Genomic DNA, 19,241 nt, shown 5'->3' on the forward strand with positions numbered 1-19,241 from the left:
GATAGCTGGGAGGCATTGGATAGAGTGCTGTGCCTTGAAGGCAGGAAGACTCATCCTCCAGAAGAGAAGTCATTATCTTCCCACCCAATTCCTCAAATCCTTTCTTCCAAAAATTCTCCATTACTGTCAAAAATACCACCTATCTTGGGCAGCAAGGTGGTACAGTGGATAGAGTGCCAGGCCTGGAATTAGGAAAACTTACCCACTTAACCTTGTGCCTTTCTATTTGTGTGACCTGGACCCTGTTTGCCTGTTTGCCTCACTGTCCTCACCTGTAAAATAATCTGGAGAAGGAAATGGCAAACTTCTTCAATAACTGCGAAGAAAACCCTAAATGGGGTCAAAGAATTGGACATGACTGGAAAAAAATGACTTTAACCACAAACTCACCAGATAAAACCCTTAAAGGAAGAAGAAATGCTTCCAGAAATAAGTCGATAACTCTTTATTTTGATGAAAAGAATTGTGTTTTAATAGACATTCTGAAAAGATGCAGCTTTAATTTGAAAGATTTAAGTGCTGAAGAGCCAATCTTAACTCAAACAACATTTTCTCCAGGGAAGTTTTATCTAATTACTTTCCCCATCTCCATAAAAATCTTATTCCATGTGAACCTCACATGGTATCAGACTTACAACTCTCTTATGTACATGACATGTATTATTTTGTATTGTAATAATTTTTACATGTACCATGATTTCCTAGTTAAACTGCAAGTTCCATGAGGGCAGGAACCACATTTTATCTAAGCTTTGTATTTTTCTTAGAGCTTACTATAGCAGGGACAGGGGCCATCTGAATTCTGTAGATGCTGAACAATTATCCATTTTAATTTAATTGTTGGATGATAATTCACAAAGAATTATGAGTAAAATTTGTTTCAATTTAAATGATATAAATTAAGAAAAGCTGAATATGCTATACTTTTTTTCTTTCCAATTCTAAAGACTTTTAGACTTTAGACTGTTCACCTTTGTTGATCTTTGGAAACTGTAATCCTATTGTCATATATCATGTGACTGGATTAGTGGTGAATCATTGTAAATCTGGAGGCTATAGTAATGGTTTTTTCCCCCAGGACTTTGTACACGCCTGACTTGAAAAAAAAATGCCCAGTAAGTTGGCAGATCGTCCAAAGCTAGATATAGTTGAATGCTGACTCCTTGGAATCAGCAATATCAGCTCTTGTAATTGAGACTTTCTGATGTAGAGTATATGTGAGTCCTCAATTTATTCCAGAATTCAGTTCTTTGCCCTGTAGTATGCTATCTAATGTGTCTCCTGCCATGTGGTTTCCTTAGTAGGATTCATCTTACTACTTTCCAATCATTCATTTAAATCATATATATATACTTCTGCATTTTTTGTGTCTTCACCACCAAGAAACAGAGTATCTTTTCTGTCCCAAAATCAATCACTTGACAAGCATTTTATTAAGCCCCTACTATTTGCTAGGTACTGTGTCAGATGCTGAAGTTTCAAATATAATTAGTAAAGCAATTTCTACTCTCAAGGAAGTTACATTCTAATGGGGGGGTATAGCAAGTATATAAATCTTATTTTTTTTCTTTCAGTTGTCCATCAAATTCCTGTTTCCATGTGAGGACTAATTTTCAGACTAATATACCTTGACCCCAGTGAATGTTCAATCCTTTACATGCTTCAGTCTGTTAACTTCTATAGGTTTAACTCAGACTGCAGGAATAGTTTTCTTAATTATCTTATATTGTCATGTATATACAACTTTAAATATATAATTAAAAATTAAAAATATGTAAAACTAAATATATAATTAAAATAAAAAATATATAGCATAAATCTCATCAAAGGAAGAGAACATATAAGAATTATTTAAAATAAAGGTAAATATGAATAAAGACCTAAGAAATTTTCTAAGAAATAAAACATATGAGCTTTTGTTACATTAATTTTAGCTTTTGAGAGGACTTTAATGTTCAACCACTCAATTAGTCAACATTTATTAAACTGCTAATATGTACCAAACACTGTGCTAATAGGTCTCAGAGTTAATTTGGGTCACAGCAGCGAAAAGCCTATGTATGTAACAGTTTCTCCTCACCCTCACTGTGTTTCTCTAATAGTTGCCCTACAGGAGAGATACATAGAAATTAAATGTATTCTTGCTCACAGCTAGAATCTCCTCCCAAGAGGAGATTTCCTATAATTTTGTAATCCAACCTTCTGGAAAGAAAAGGAGTTCCTGGATAGAACCCACCTTGGGATTTTTTTTTTAAGTTTTTTTAGGTTGTTTTTTTTTTTGCAAGGCAAATGGGGTTAAGTGGCTTGCCCAAGGCCACACAGCTAGGTAATTATTAAGTGTCTGAGACCAGATTTGAACCCAGGTACCTCCTGACTCCAGGGCTGGTGCTTTAACCACTGTACCACCTAGCCGCCCCCTCACCTTGGGATTTTTAGTACAACTTCCAGAATTTGGGGCCCCAAACTTCTAGAGTTTATTTTCCTTCCAGGGAAAGTCTTTGGGCTTGTATCAAATCATGAGAACCCTATATGCAAGAGTATGTTAAACTTTTAAGAAAAAAATGTGACACTTTTAAATTTAAGTTTCATTATTATCTATTAATTATCTATTAATCTCTAATTTGTAGCATTTGCTAGTTTCTGAGGTGAAATTTTCATACTGAAAAATTTAACAATCTGCTCTACCAAACCAGTACAAATTGACCCAGAACATAATACAACTTTAAGATGCTTGAGGTGGGGAGGAGGCTTTCTATAATTTTTGGTGGCATCCCCAAATTTCTTCCTTTTCTGAGAAGAATCCAGAACACAGAGTGTTATCAATGAATCTGAAGCTCTTATGGGATCTTATTTAGAAATGGGAGATTAATGGAATAGAAAGAAATTGTATTGATTGTTTATGAGATATTGTAGGTATTTTCTAAGGATGAAATAAAGGCTATGTAATCCACTCTATGTGGATTCTACCTCTTAGACTGAGAGATTAAGCCACTCTCAGCTGTGACCAGGAAATTTAAGGTTCAGGCATTCCCTGAATAGATGAAAACATGTGCAACTCCCATGTACCTGTCCCCTTAGTAACTAGCACTCTGTGCATCCTTCTAAGTACAATAAAAGAACCTACAAAAGTTGTTACTGATTCTCCTAGTTTTTAGCACTCCCTCCTTTATTAATTTGAATGTATCCAATATTTACTTATTTACTCTTGTACTTACTCTGTACATGTTGCAATGTTCCATTAGAATGTAAACTTCTTGAAGACAGGGTATTACATTTATTTTGTCTTTATCGCTCTGGTGCCTAGTACAATGCATTGTACAAAGGAGACTGTTAATGTTTTTTTTTTAATCAAATTTAATTGAAAGAGCATAGGAATTAGAAAGACCTTGGATCCCATCATGATTAAGTTGACTACTTTGATAAGTTCTAATCCTCTTGCCAAAATCCTCAGTATCATTTTTCTTTTAGAAATTATTATGGAACTTTGACTGGGTTAATATATTCATGAGAAAATTTATTTAAACCTCTTTGAGCCTCCATTTTCTTATTTGTTAAATAGAGATAATAATGCTTGTACCACCTACCTCTTAGGATTGTTATAAGATTCAAAGGGGATAATGTATGGAAAATACTTTGAAAGTCTTAAAGATCTCTATTAATGTTATTGTTAATATTAATGAATTCTTCAACAGTTTTGTACTGAACCTTATACATGTGAAGCTCTCTGAATCTTAAAGGCTTCCTTCATCTCCTGAATTCAGGAGACCAATGTGAAATTTTTCCCTTTTTGACATTTCAGGAAGCAGATCAAGCTTTACTGCATAATCTGGAGCTTCAGATTGAATCCCAGTTTCTGCAGGATGACATCAATGCAGCAAAGGGCAGATACAAGAAGGTAGCTGTGAACCATTTTTCAAAACTTTCTCTGATGTCATAGTCAGATAAGTCCAAATAAATTTCAAAGGAACTGAAAATCTGAGACTTCAATTGCCTTTCTTTTTGTTTAGTAAAATTGATTTGGTCAGCTGGTTTCTCAACAAAACTCATTGAATATTTTCTAGATAGGGGAATGGGCTTCATACTATGTGATCTGGAATAAAGAGTTATTATCAGTTGATCAAAATAGTCAACTGTGACTACTGAATTTAGGTTCTCATGAAATCTATCTTTAGGCCTAATTGGTTAAGAAACAATGAATGTCAGTAAATCTTTTCCATATGTTCTCAATGCACTGAACCAACTGCTGGAGGTTATAGTCAGTTCTCACCACCCCTCATCATTTAATTACTTTGTTATGCTTCTTCATTGACTTGTGCTTTTCACATGGAAAATGAAGATAGCTTGCTATCCTTATGTTTTACATTCTGTTATGCCCATTTCCTCAATCCATACTTAAATACTCCATTTCTTCTCCAAATTTTGCTCCTGACTTTGACTCCTGGGAAATCATAGTGTGTAGGATGTTGAGTGTTCCAGAAGAAACACAAGGTTATTTTTAGGAGTTGGATGGAAAGAGCATCTGAGTCAGGAAGGGCATTCTTTACTATCCCCATCCTTACATCTTAGGTGGATGATTCCTTTTTCCTCTTCCTGTCTCCTGTATTTGCTCATTAAGTTGAGTGATTCATGAATTTGGATGGGCTACCATGGGATTGGTATATGAGAATTTCTCTATTGGCATGCCTACACTTTTGCATATTCACTAGGTTTTATTTTTTTCTATTTAGTAGTAACCCAGAATGATCAATCTTTTCACTGAAAGAGGATCACAGGATAGATTTAGAAGAGATCTCAGAGGCCATATAGCTCAACCCCTTCTTTTTACAGATGAGGAAACTGGGGCCTAGAGTGATTTTTCCAAAGTTATATAAAGAATAAATAGTATTTGAGCTAGATGCTCTGATTCTAGATCTCTGTTCTTTTGATTTGTACCACATGACTTCCATTATCACTCCTAAAGTATTTACAGCTATGTCCTAGAACCATGGAAACTTATCCAACTTGGCAATGAGGTCTGATGCTCTCATAATCTTATAATCAAGTCTAGTTCCTCCAGTGAAGTAAAACAGTGGTACAGACAACAGAAAAGGCCAGTAACTAACAATTCTTTATTATTTGACTTTGGAGTGAATATATGTATATGTGTGTGTGTGTGTGTGTATTTGTGTATGTTGTGTCAGCCTACCACAAATGAACTCTTATGATTATGTTTCTTAGGTCAATATTATAACTAGTTTGATTTTCTTGAGCATCAGGAAGCAGGAAGTATGCTATTTATGTGGAAGAAATGACAGAGATTAGAAACTTTCCATGTCTAAACTTTAAAGCAGAGGAGAGAAATCAGAATAATTTAAATTTACAGAAATGACTTTAGAGAGAATCTAAACTTTATCTGAGAAGTCTACAACAGCAGAAAACACTCTCACAGTCAAATTAAGAGATTTAGGATCTCCCCACTCCATTACCTTGCATATTTCTAGAAGGAAACCTTAGTCATAAAAAGTTTAAATGGAAATACTTCTACTCCTCCAACAGAATCTTTTGGAAATCCAGACCTATGTCAATGTCCTCCAGCAGATCATACAGAACACTCCTCCGGTGTCCACAATAACCATTGGCATAAATGAGGTAAGAATGGGGATAGAGTTTAGTGATACAACTGACAGGAAGGGATTCTGAGAATTGAAGTGTGATTTGCAGATGTCCAGGTTGACATTTTTGGGCCCTGAGCTGGACCTTCCCTAAGACCTGGTCTTTAATGTGAAACAAGTATCAATTTCCTTACCTCATCACCTTTATTTGTATAATCCCAAACTGCTTATCAAAATGGTTCCACTTCTTCACAGTTCTACCAACAATTCACCAGTATGCCTATTTTCTGTAAATTCTCTAATATTGGCTCTTCTTTTTTGTTATTTTTGCCCATTTGCTGAATGTAAGGTGGAACCACAGAAATTTTAATTTTTTTATTAATGATTTGGAGCATTCTTTCATATGGATTTTTAATAATCTGCCATTCTTCCTCTGAGAATTATATTTTTCATTTCCTTTGACAACTTCTCCACTGGAGTAGTAATACTTTCTTAACAATCCTTGCTGCTTCCCTTCCTCTTCTATCAGATCAGTTTTTTAAACAAGCTCTACTCTTTCATTGTCCTATGAGTCTTGGGTCTTATTTCACCAGTCCTCTGTAATAGCTATGAGATTCTAATTATCGCCTTGTGCTAAAATAACATTTTTACTTTGTCTCCCATATTCTGTGATTTAGGATATATAAATCTGAGGTCAGAATATTATTTGTCTCCTTCTTCCCAGTTGCCATTGCTTAAGACAGCTTAGATGGTGCAGAGGATAGAGCCTGGACTCAGAGATATGAAGTTGTGAGTTCAAATTGAGTAGCAGTCATTTATTAATTGGTGAGCCCTAGTCAAGTCACACAATCACTATCTGCCTCAGTTTCTTTATATCCAAAATGGGATAATGATAACTTTCTTGATTGTTGTGTGGATCCAATGTGCTAAGATTTGTAAAGTGCTTAGAACATTTCCTGGAACATAGTAGCCATTTAATTAATGCTTGTTTCTTTGTTTCCGCATTTCTTTTTCTATAGTTACTGAATATTTCCTAAAGAATCCTAAAAATCTCAGAATTAGAAGGAATCTCAGTCTATTTCGTATGTGAAGAGGATTTTTCTCTACTGAAGCTTTATACCTTCTAGACTGTATTAAATCCCAAGCTCTAGTTCATTTTGATAGTCCTAATTGTGGAGAATTTTTTTTCCTTAACAAACTGAAATCTACTTCCCTACAACCTTCATCCATTTCTCCTAGTTCTGCCCTGTGAGGATAAACAAAACAAATCTAACTCTACTTTCACTTGACAGTTCTTCAGCTGTTGGAAAATAGCTGCCATGTCAGTCCATAGGCTTTTTCTTCTTCTCCGTGTCAAATAATTTCAAAGGACCTATGAAAGAAGATGCTGTTTGCATCCAGATAAGGAATTGATAAATAGAAGTATACATAGAATAATTTTACATCAATATATAAAATATATATGGCTCTTTCCATATAATTTTGCTGTTAATGAGTCCAAAGACTTATGCAATTTCTCACGAGTATCATCTGGTGAACAATCTTGATAAATCCACCTTTATTTTTATTTTGAATATAAGAATCAAGCTATCTGAGAATACATTTTAAAAGACACAATGTGCTATCATATTTTTACACAATGACCTTCAATGTATAGAACAGATGGTGATTATCAAAAAGATTATAAAATAAGGCTTAAGAAGTAAAGTAAAAGTTTATTTTTAATACAACATTCCAAAAGTTTTCTTAAGCCACTGTTACCTATTCTGTATGAATTTTTTCTTCCAATTCATATATATATATATTTATGCATTTAGATATAAATGTATTTGTGTGTGTGTGTGTGTGTGTGTGTGTATGTGTTCAACAACTTATAGAGTTCTATTATTCCAGCAGGAATGCTGATTATTTTTTTCTTTTCATAACTCCCTTTATTTCTCCTGTAGGGGGCACAGTAGCCTGGTAAAGATTTTGTGGAGTCAATAATATTTTATATTTATTTTCAGGACTGGATAAGATTTCACATCTGCTAGATGGTGTCATCTTTTCTATTTCTTTGTGCCAAATTCTTGCATGCAAAGGAGTCCTGAATTTTGCTAATTTGGATGACAAACTACATTCTTTAGCGTAGCATAGTAATTTATATTCAGCTAAGAAACAGCTGGGCCACATTGGGGTTGGGGGGGTAGGGGGAGAGGGGGCAGAGATATTTTTAGCCTTCACAATGAAATTACTCTCTTACAGCCCACCTTTCAGCATTCCAAATTCCACCCCCCTAACTCTTCTCTTTGATTAATATAATTGAGGTTTGTATCAATGGCTTTAAACAGTTCCTCTCAAGTGTGAATGCTAAAGCTTAATTTTCTCCCTTGGGGTTTCCCTTTCTAAACATCTCAGTTCTAGTTTTTAAAATCTGAGTTTTTCTTTTCCAGTTCAGTACTAATTTATATCAGAGTATATATTTAAGCACTCTTGAACTGTTCTTCTAACTGAAATTATTTCAAATTGTAATAATTTAGAACATAGCCTAACCTTATTTTGTCAATCTTGGTGAATTTATGGAGTATCAGTAGATGTATAAAATTACCTAAACATTTTTTAATTAATATTTTGCTTTCCAATTATATACAATAGTAGTTTCTACCTATAATTTTCTATAAGGTTTTGAATTTGACAATTTTTCCTCCCTCCTCCCTTGCCTCCCCCTCCCGCCTTGTTTTCAGTTCCTTGTTTTCAGGTTGTTCAATCATGTAGCATACTATCTTAGAAAAAAAATCTCTTTCAATTATCCACAGGCTTACCCTGGAGGTCTGACCCACTAAGATCTTTCAGCATCTCTCTTTGGTTACCCTCACTCCAGATTTTACTCCAGGGAAAATCTCCCCATTAACTATGGCTTGTATTTAGACTGATTCATATGTTGGTAAGGATCAACAAGACCTGAATAGCCATGAAGTTCATAAGATGTGGGTATTAATTAAAGGGAAACTTTTAATAATTCCAACTGGAGAAAATGTATAAGATGAAAAGAATTTATTAGAGTCCATGAAAAAAACTAAGAAACAAATCACTCAATTAGATATTAGTTTCCCCCCGAAAGTAAAGACACTTTGGGGTGTACTGAATAAATTCTCCCCATTTATTCACTTAATACTTGCTCTCCTTATGCCTTAGTGGCCTTCTCAAACTAACTGGGGCACTCAGCAGTTTGAACAAGCACTGCCCTGGTCACTCCCAGTTTGCATGGATTTATAGAAGCACCCATAGATCAATAAGTATTTTTCTTGTGCATTTAGGCTTTGGACATATAAATAATGAAAAATGGTGAGAAAAGAGGCAAAAAATCTTATCTCTTTGTTTTAAAATAGCTAAATGACTTTTTAAAAATCTTATTATATAAGAAAAGTAGACAGGATTGTGCATTTTATAAACATCTATGTAAATCATCCCCAGATTAAACAACTAGTCAGAACTCTCTTACCACTATTTCTTCCCCCACCCCCATCTTTTTTGACATTGGATGAGTCAGGTGTTAATGTCGACAGACCAGTTTGGAAGTTGCCTGTTGTAAGCACAAATAAGTAGAGAATTAGTCTTTATACCACATTGTAGATGCAGAAGATGTTAAACTGGAAACCTAGCATCACCTAGGCTGAGACCTTCATTTTATAGGTGAAGAAGCTGCTATCTAGAGGTTTAAGTTCACACAGCTAAATTGGCAATAAAGATAGACTCAACAAGAGACAATCCTATGTTTGCTGGAAGACCCAGCTTACATACCATCTTATCCATGAATTTTCACCATATGTATGCATACATATGTGGTTGAAAAAGTTTTGGGCCTGAAGTCAGGAAGACTCATCTTCAAATCAGGGCTCACACACTTCCTAGCTATGTGACTCTGGGTAAGGCATTAAGGCATATTTGTCTCAGTTTTCTCATCTGTCAATTGAACTGGAGAAGGAAATGGCAAAACACTCCAGTTATCTTTGCCAAGAGAACTTCAAATGGGGTCACAAAGTGTTCTACCCTCATATATGTGAAATATAATAAAATCATCATCATCATTATTAGATTGATTAAAAAACAAGTATTATTATTACCTCCTATTAGAAAATACTTTTCTCTCTCAGACCTCACATAGCACCTTGCTTCTATGCTTTTTTAGTGTACTTTCCATGTTTGGTTTTCTATTATATTTTGCTAAGAGTTATCTCCCCTTTATTAGATCTGAGGGGAAAGAGTATGTCTTATTCATCTTTGTTTCCCCTGGTGCCAAATAAATACAATGTTCTCTATTTCACTATTGAATAAAAGAAGGACTTTTTGATCTTTTACTACATTTTCTCATGGAGTTGTTGAGAATATCCAATATTGGTAGATTGGCATAAGTTTAGATGCCTGTCTGTGAATTATTAAAGTTTGGGTTCCTTGTCATCTAACTCTGGTCTCATGGTTATCCCCCTTTTTCCAAAATTTCTCTCTTCTCCAATCCATCCTCCATCCAAAATCATCTTCTTAAAAGGTCTTATTATTCTACTCCTCTTTTCAAAAACTCTAGTAGCTCTCAATTGACTTTAGGAAAAAAAAATCATTAACTTGAAATCTATAGCTCTGGAACATTGGCTCAAACCTACTTTTCCAGACCTATACCACCCTACTCCCAGTCCAACCAAATTATCCTTGCTATTCTCAGACCTTGGCATTCTGTAGCTGAACCTTGTGCCTTTGTCTAGGTTGTAAAAGCTAGAATTTATTTCATCCTGATATCTGCCTTTAAGAATTCTTAACTTCCTTAAGGTTTACTATAAGAAACCTTTTCTGATTCCATTGGTTGTTAGGACTTTTCCCCTTCAGATAACTTTGTACTTGTTTCCTTGTTGTATCTCTTACTAGACAGTAAGTTCCCTGAGGAAAGGAATTGCCATTTCAGTCTATCTCTAACCTCCAGTACAGTCTTACATTTAGCATATATACTTAATAAATACTTGTTTAATTGAATTGTTTTGAAATTTCTCTATCAGCCTGCAGATAACAACTTGTCTGTAACTTGGTTGATTAAGTCCCAGGGAATAGCTTTTGAGACATAGAAGAAAGGGAAAGGAAGGAAAGGAAAAGCATTTATATTGTCCCTACTGGTTACTAGGCATTGCATGTATTAAGTGCTTTGCAAATAGAAAATTTTAAGTGATTTGCTTAGAATCATACAACTGATGAAAGAGGTAGAAAATAAATGAAGCTCTTCTTGACAAGGAAATGCAGTGCTCTATCCATTTTATCTCATTGCCTTGTTCTGTGTATTTGTTCTGAGTACATATCTAATTTGTTTGTTGAATAGAACCTTGACTTCCAGTCCACTATTATCTTACTTAGCAGTACAGGAGAATCAAAAAATTACAGAGTTAAAAAAGATCAGAAGTTATTTAGTTTAGTTCTTTAACCTAAAATATTCCTTACCTACAGCATTCAAGTCATCATCCAATCTGTTCTTCATGAGAAACTGCCTCCCTAGGCAAGTCATTTTATGGACAGTTCTAGTGCTTATCAAATTTTTGTTTACACTGAACCCAAATATGTCTTCCAAAAGATACTGTTGTCCATAGCCCTTTCTATCCCCAAGGATTTACTTCTTTTGTTTATAGTTATCCAAGGATTATAGATTTAGAGTTGGAAGCCTGTCTCAGAGACCAATACTAATTGAGACTAATTTGAAATTTACCCAAAGCCCCCTTCAAAGTCCTTGGACTCTAGGTTAGGAAACTCCAGAATGGGATGAGAAAAAATAGAGAGGAATTCTCAATCTTTGCTTGGACTTACATTTATAGTTTTATAAATGTATATAAGTGCAATATTTTATTGAGCAGATAGGAGAACTGAATTCAATACAATTTCAACAATATTATTCATCAAAAAAGCCATAATATGAGCTTTGATTCCTAGAAACAGAACTTGGGAATGTTTATTTTTTAAGGAAAAGAAATTTATCCAGATGCCTATTAGGTGTCTTGAACTAGATGTATCAAAGACATCTTGAGTTAGCATGTCCAAAATTGAACTTTGCCCCCAACTCTCCCCTCTTCTAACTTTCCTAACTCTTGTAGAGTATTCCACTATAGACCCCGGAACCCAGGTTCAAAATCTAGGTATCATTTTCAACTCTTCATTCTCTCTCATTCCCCTTCCTCTACCTTACCTCTCTATCTGTTCCCTTTGAGCCCACTTCTCTCTTCTGACACTGCCACTACCATTGCCTGGTGTAAGTCTTCATTATTTTGTGCCAATAGTCTTCTGATTGGGCTTCCTTCTTCTCCCACTCCAGTCCACCTTTTACTTAGGAATCAAATTGATCTTCCTAATGTACAGGTCTAACCATGTCACCTTTACATTCAATCAACTCCAATGGGTTTATTGCCTCCAGGATCAAATATAAAATCATCTGTTGGATTTTAAAGCCCTCCAGAATCTGTCCCCTGCCTATCTTTACAGTCTTACGCTTTACTTCCCTCCAAATACTCTCCATATAGTAAAGCTGGTTTCCTTGCTGTTCATCACATAAGGCAACCCATTTCCCAGTTTGGGGCAATTTCCTCTAGCTGTTCCATCTCCAATCCTTTGACTTGATTGATTTCCTTCCCTTCTAAGGTAAATTCCCACTTTCTGCAAGAAACCTTTCCCAGTCTTCCTTAATCTAAGTGCTTTCTCTATAGATTACTTCCAGTTTATCCTGTTTATATTCTATTTGTACGTTACTTTTTTTTTGCATGTAGTCTTTGTCTTTTTCAACTCTAAGAATAGGGATTTTGGCAGGGACTTTTTTTATCCCTAATTTTTAGCATTTTATGGTTCCATACTACATGATTATTGACTCAATGGATTTGACTTAACCTCCCTCCCTTGAACCCCCTTCTCCCCCCAGTACATCCCTACTCCCAATATCTTTGGCTATTGTTTTTGGGTTTCAGAAGTGCTAATATTTAAATTCTGAGTGTGTTATAAACAGCAAATATTTTTTAATTTGTTCTAGGAAAAGCTCCTAGCTGAAAGGAGAGCTCCCATTCTGCAGAGCCAGCTCGAAGAGTACAAAGGTATCCTGGCCCAGTTACAGATGCAGAAATCCAAGTTACAGGCTGAGGTACCTTTCATTCCACTCCCTATGGACCTTAAGGCCACTCCAATTTTATTACCCTGATACCTCCAACAGCATGCAATTGCAGTGTGATGCATCAATGTACCACATTTTTTTGGGCAAGGCAATGGGGTTAAGCAACTTGCCCAAGGTCATATAGCTAGGGAATTATTGTATGAGGTTGCATTTGAACTCAGATCCTCCTGATTCCAGGGCTAGTGCTCTATCCACTGTGTCACCTAGCTGTTCCCTCCCCCTTTATTTCTTTAGACCATCAAGATTAAAAGGAAATATCTTGGTCTTGATTTTTATACAGCACCACCATTTTCTCTCTGCATGCCTTACTTTCTCCTTGTGGAAACACCAAGCTTAGAAAACATACTTATACCTATCTTCTCTTCAAGCAAGAAGTTTGGTTAAAACAAATCCTAAGAGTCAAATTTGTTTGGAAAAACAAAGGAAACTAAAGAACTGTTGACTTTAATTTGCTTCATTTTTCTTCCTTGCAAGCATGTTTCCCCACCCTCATCCCCAACTCCAGTTTCTACCTCTTCTAGTTTTATAATCCAGTGTTAAAAGCTCTTACTGGAGATGGAGTATACCACCACTTTCAAAAAGGAAAGGAACAGAATAAGCATCAATATAATGCCTTCTCTGTACAGGCCTTCTTCCAAGTGCTCTGTACAAACATTATCTCATTTGATCCTCACAAAAACCCTACAAGGTAGCTACTATTATTTTTCCCATTTTTGCAATTGAAGAAACTGAGGCAGATAGAAGTTAAATGACTTGTTCAGGATCACCTAGTGCAGTGTTTAAGGTTAGATTTAAACTTAGGTCTTTCTGACACCAGCCACTGTGTCACAAACTGCCTCAATCCAATTAAAAAAAATACAAAAATCATATCAGAGAATTTTCTTCTCATCTTAGGTCCCTTAAAGACTATGATTAAATCATAGGGCAGCTAAGGTGGTGTAGTGGGTAGAGCACCAGTCCTGAAGTCAGGAGACCTAAGCTTAAACTTGGCCTCGGACACTTGACTCTTATTACTAGCTGTGTGACCCTGGGCAAGTCACTTAACCCTGCCAGCTCCACATCCATGCCCATCTCCAGTCATTCTGATTCATATCTGACCACTGGACCCAGATGACTCTGGAGGAGAAAGTGAGGTTGGTGACTTAGTACAGTCCCCCTCACTCAAAATCAATTCATGTGCTTGTCATGGCATTCATTACTTCCCTGATGTGATGGCCTTCTTCAATCATGGCTAGGAAAGTCAAATCATCCTGTGAAAGAACTCAAAACAGACTAGGGAAAAGCTAGTGGCATAGTGAATAGAGAACTGAGTCTGGAGTCAAGAAGACCTGAGTTCAAATGTGACCTCAGAAAATTACTAGCTATGTGACCCAGGGTAAGTCATTTTATTCCATTTGTCTCAGTTTTCTCATCTGTCAAATATCCTGGAGAAGGAAATGAGAAACCACTCTAGAATCTTTGTGAAGAAAACTCCAAATGGGGTCAGGAAGAGTCAGACATGACTGAACAACAACAAAGGCAAAAGGGGATAAAGAACTATTTGTAGCTTGTGTAGACTGGATCACCACTTCTGAAATTAATATTTGAGAAGACATTTATTATGAATACATTTATTATGAATATACACAAGTATATATGTATATTTGCATATATATGTGTGTGTTTATATATACTCACATTATAAATATTAGGTTTCTATGGGATTTTAAGAAAGACAGAAATCAGTGAGGAAAGATGACTGAAATTTTGGAAATGAATAGAACTTAGAAAAGATACAAAACTAAGGAGGATAATGAATACTTTTACTGCCCAAAATAGCACAATCTGATAGATTCAGTGTCAGATAACTGCACTTATGGAGGAAAAGACCAGGTGAGGCAGTTATATTGTGGCCAAGTCATTAGCCTGGATTGAAATACTTTTATCAAGGGAAATAATTTTTTTAATAAAATGTTTTGGCGCCACCTTGTGGTTGATCACAACAAAGTTAGATCTTAATGAAGCCTGTAGTAATTTCAGATTTAAAAATGAAAAAGCACTTGAGAGGTCATTTAGTCCTCAGTCTCCACAGTTTTAACAACAGTGTAAATGAACAATGTTGAAAGATTTAAGCATTCTGATCAAAGCAATGACTGATCATGATTCCAGATCATCAGTGATGGAGAATATGTCTCACCTTCTGCAGAAGAGGTAATGGATTAAATTTGCACAATGGGACAGTTTTTTATGGCAATTTGTTTTAGTAGGAATTTGTTTTACTTGATTATGTGTATTTGCTATAAGAGTTTTGCTTTTACTTTTTTTCCCAGCAGTGGGGAAAAAGTGGGAGGTTGATAAAAAACATTCTTGTTAATTGAAAAAAAATTAAAATAAAAAGGAAAGAGTCCCAGAGATGTTAAAATGACTCCCCCCATCACATTATAAATTAATCAATCAATGAACATTTATTAAGTATCCAGGGACTGTGTTAAACACTGGATTTCTAAATACAAAATGGACGGTTTTTACCCTCAAGAAATTTACTATCTAATGAGGGACTACAACACACAAAAAGAAGTTTAAAAGTGGGGGGCAGAGAGTCCCAATTGATGGAGAAAATTGATGGATGTAACCATGAAGGAAATGGAGAGGTGACTGGCATGAATGCTATACTTACATGGGGTTTGGGGAGGAGCTTTTTGCTCTTCTTTGCTCCATTTAGAAGGGCAGAGGGTTCTGTCGAGGTATGAATACCAAAGCTGATGCTGTCTTCCTGATGGTGCAGTTTTAGGGAGCATGATGGAAGAGTCCAAAGAAGGATAGTTATGTGGGAAATGAAGAAATGGATCAGGATTTGTACTTAGGTTCTCTAACCCACAGATCTAGTTTAAAAATGGTTTAATTACTGCATTTCATTTCTTATATTGAAGTTAGTGCCCAATATTCCTCCTTATCTGCTATGAAAATTCACCTTGTAACAGATTAAAACAATTTAGAAAAAAAAAACTGCCTGGAAAACAACCACACCTGCTATCATGTACATCATAGAGGTCCAGCATTTTGTTTCTAGAATCCCCTACTTTTTCTAGAGAGTAGTTACACATATAAACATATATGCAAATATACAAATAAACTTGTGTGTACATGTGCTCATAATGTCTTCTCAAAAGAAGAATAAATGTCTTCTCATAATGCTGGTCACTGTTTTATATTAACATGATCTTTTAAAAAATGTAACTTTTACTTTTTCTTTTTGCCAATTACTGAGTATTTTTCTTCTCACTCCTGTTCCTACTAGAAAAAATGAGAAACTAATCTTTTGTTACCAGGAGTGCTAGGTTAAATGTTTAACAACTTACTCTCAGAAAAAAGTATACATGACATACTTTTTATTTTGAGTTTTACAGGTTTTCCCCCATTATTGTTTCCCTCCCTCCACCCCTCACAGAAGGTAGCCTGTTAGTCTTTACATTGTTTCCATGATATACATTGATCTAAGTTGAATGTGATGACAGAGAAATCATATCCTTAAGGAAGAAAAATAAAGTATGAGGAAGTAAAATTACATAATAAAGTAAGTTTTTTTTTCTTATTTGGTGGTAATAGTCTTTGGTCTTTGTTCAAAGTCCATAATTCTTTCTCTGGTTACAGATGTATTCTCCATTGCAGATAGCCCCAAATTGACATGACACACTTTTAAACTTAATCTGTGGGGTGGCTAGGTGATGCAGTGGATAGAACACTGAAGTCAGGAGGACCCAAGTTCAAATGTGACCTGAGACACTTAATAATTACCTAGCTGTGTGGCCTTGGGCAAGCCACTTAACTCCATTGCCTTAATCTGCTTTATTACATTTTCTCCATCACTTTATTAAATTTATACTGAAAACAAAAAAGATAAATCAAGCCTTGATTTGGAGTATAATAATTTTTGAGATGTAAGTTCTTGCACTGAAAATTTGTTATTAATGTCTTCAGTACCCTCTAGCTTATAACCCATATACATAATCAAGACAGACAAATTCTCCCCTTGATCATATCCAAAAATGTATGTTTCATTCTGTACCATGAGTCCATCACTTCTCTCTCAGGAGGTAAGTAGCATGTTTCATTGTTGGTCCTTTAGAGTCATTGCTGGTCATTGAATCCGGTCAGAGTTTGCTTCAGATCTTTAACTCTATGCAAATATATGTTTTAAATGTGTTTTTGTAAACATTGTTGGAGTCTCCTTTATAATGCATTGTTTTTCCAATTATGAATTTATGATTTCTTCCTTCCCTTTATTTTACATTGCTTTCCCCAGAATGTTCGTTTAAGTCCTACTAAAGTTGAAACTTAAATTGCCCAGTTTCCCACCAAAACACTTAAATATAAAAATATTATTTTATTTTTGAAGTAAATTTTTTACATTACAATTTCACCAGTAACCATCCCTTTCCCCCTGCTACATAGCTTTTTCATATACTGAATTGTATTTTTTAAGAGATTAAAAAACAAAAACTGAGGAAAAAATTCCCAGCATATACATCAATGCATCAAAAAATTGGAAAATATGTACAATATACAACAGTTGTGGACTTCTCATCTCAGCAAAGGGGGATATTATTTAAATGATAACCTTTAGTATTCGTTCATACTTTTCACAAACTATATTCATATTTTTATAGCCCTTTGAATTTCAGGTAAAATTAGGTACTCTTTTATATATTTTATTTTTTCCAATTACATATTAAAAACAATTTTAAAATTTCTTTTTTAAAAATTTTGAGTTTCAGTTCTCTTGATCATTCCCTTCCTCCTTCCTCCCCTCTCTTCATTGAAAGACAAGCAATTTGATGTAGGTGATATGCATATATATATGCAACTTATAGAAAATATATTTCCATAGTAGTTATGTTGCAAAAGGAAATGCAGACAAAAACCAGTGAAAAAATAAAATAAAGCAGTTTTTGTTAAATAGTGAGTTTTTTCCTTAAATCTGCATTGCATTTATGCTATCCCAGATTACTCTGATTAAAATCTACTTTATATTGTGTACCAAATTTATTCCATTGATCCACCATTCTTGTTTTTCCAAGGGAAAATTTTATATTTTCTTCTCTTTTCATTCTCTTGACTTTGTTTTATTGTTTCACAGTCTTGTGGAGCCATTAACTTTTACATATCCAATTCCAATTTTTAAGGAATTATTTCCTTCTGTGAACTTTCTTACCTCCTTTTCCTTTTGAATAATCCTGTTTTTTAAAGGGTGGTTTTCTTCAGTCAATTTTTGTACATCTTCCATTTTTTTTGGTTTCCTTTTGTGAGAATTTGTTTTACTTGATTATATGTATTTGCTACAAGAGTTTTATTTTTTCTTTTTTTTTCCAGCAGTGAAAAAAGTGGGAGGGTGCTAAAAATTTTTTTCATTATTCTCCTGCATTGCTTTCATTTTCTTTCCTAATTTTTCTTCTACCCCTCTTTTTTGAATTTTATATCCTTTTTTGAATGCTTCCTGGAATTATTTTTAGGTCTGATATCAATTCACATCTTTCTTTGTGGCTGTTTTGACATCATCCATTTCTGAGTTTGTGTTTTTTTTTTTGTTTGTTTTTGCAAGGCAGTGGGGTTAAGTGGCTTGCCCAAGGCCACACAGCTAGGTATGAATTTGTGTTTTGAGCTTTCCTGTCACCATAGTAACCTTCTATGAACAGATTCCAGATTCTTTTCTGATTGTTTGCTCATTTTCCAACCTATTCCCTGACTTTGGTGTTTATGTTAAAGGTGGCCTCTGCTTGTGGTGTGAAGGTGGCTCTCTCCCCAAGCTATTTTTAGAGCTATTTCTGTGGATCTATAAGTTTTCAATTCTTCCAGGATAGTATGATATTCTTTTTTTTTTTTTTTTTTTTTAGATTTTTCAAGGCAATGGGGTTAAGTGGCTTGCCCAAGGCCACACAGCTAGGTAATTATTAAGTGTCTGAGGCTGGATTTGAACTCAGGTACTCCTGACTCCAAGGCCGGTGCTCTATCCACTTTGCCACCTAGCTGCGCCAGATAGTATGATATTCTAAGGAGAGGTGGGGTTACTGTTCTCCTGTGAGTAACCACTAGCACTCCACCCGCTCCTTGTGGTCACATGCTCTGGTATGTTAGTATTCCTTTCCTCCCTGGAATTATAACCTGGACTGGGGCCCGAATCCCCATATGGACAATGCAGCAGAATTCTGCAAAGTGTCTCTTGTAAATCTCCTGACCAGTTGTCTGACTGAGAGCTCTGCATGTGGCCATCACTGAAGTGGCCAACATGACTTGTGGGGAAAGGGGGAGTGGGGTGTGGTCTGCTACCTGGATTGCTGGAGCCTGCTCCACTTTCACCCCAGTGAGACAGACTTTCCTGGAAACTTCTAAGTTGTTTTGTTGGTTATACCAGTACAAAATTAATTTTTAGATCTTATTTTATAATTATTTGGGAGGGAATTTGGAAGTGCTCAGTTGAGTCCCTGCAGTTACTCTGCCATCTTGACTCTGCC

General features: G+C 35.3%; 1 protein-coding gene across 1 annotated transcript in view; it reads left to right on the forward strand.

Annotated features, from left to right (window-relative positions):
• The window catches only part of LOC141514733 (filensin-like), a 58,280-nt gene that overhangs the window by 22,758 nt on the left and 16,281 nt on the right, over positions 1-19,241 (forward strand). The window contains exons 3-5 of the mRNA XM_074225765.1: positions 3,800-3,895; positions 5,536-5,628; positions 12,616-12,723. Of these exons, the coding sequence (XP_074081866.1) occupies positions 3,800-3,895; positions 5,536-5,628; positions 12,616-12,723 (297 nt within the window). The remainder of the gene's footprint in view (positions 1-3,799; positions 3,896-5,535; positions 5,629-12,615; positions 12,724-19,241) is intronic.

The sequence above is a fragment of the Macrotis lagotis genome, chromosome 1 (genome assembly GCF_037893015.1).
Source record: "Macrotis lagotis isolate mMagLag1 chromosome 1, bilby.v1.9.chrom.fasta, whole genome shotgun sequence".
Lineage (NCBI taxonomy): Eukaryota > Metazoa > Chordata > Mammalia > Peramelemorphia > Peramelidae > Macrotis > Macrotis lagotis.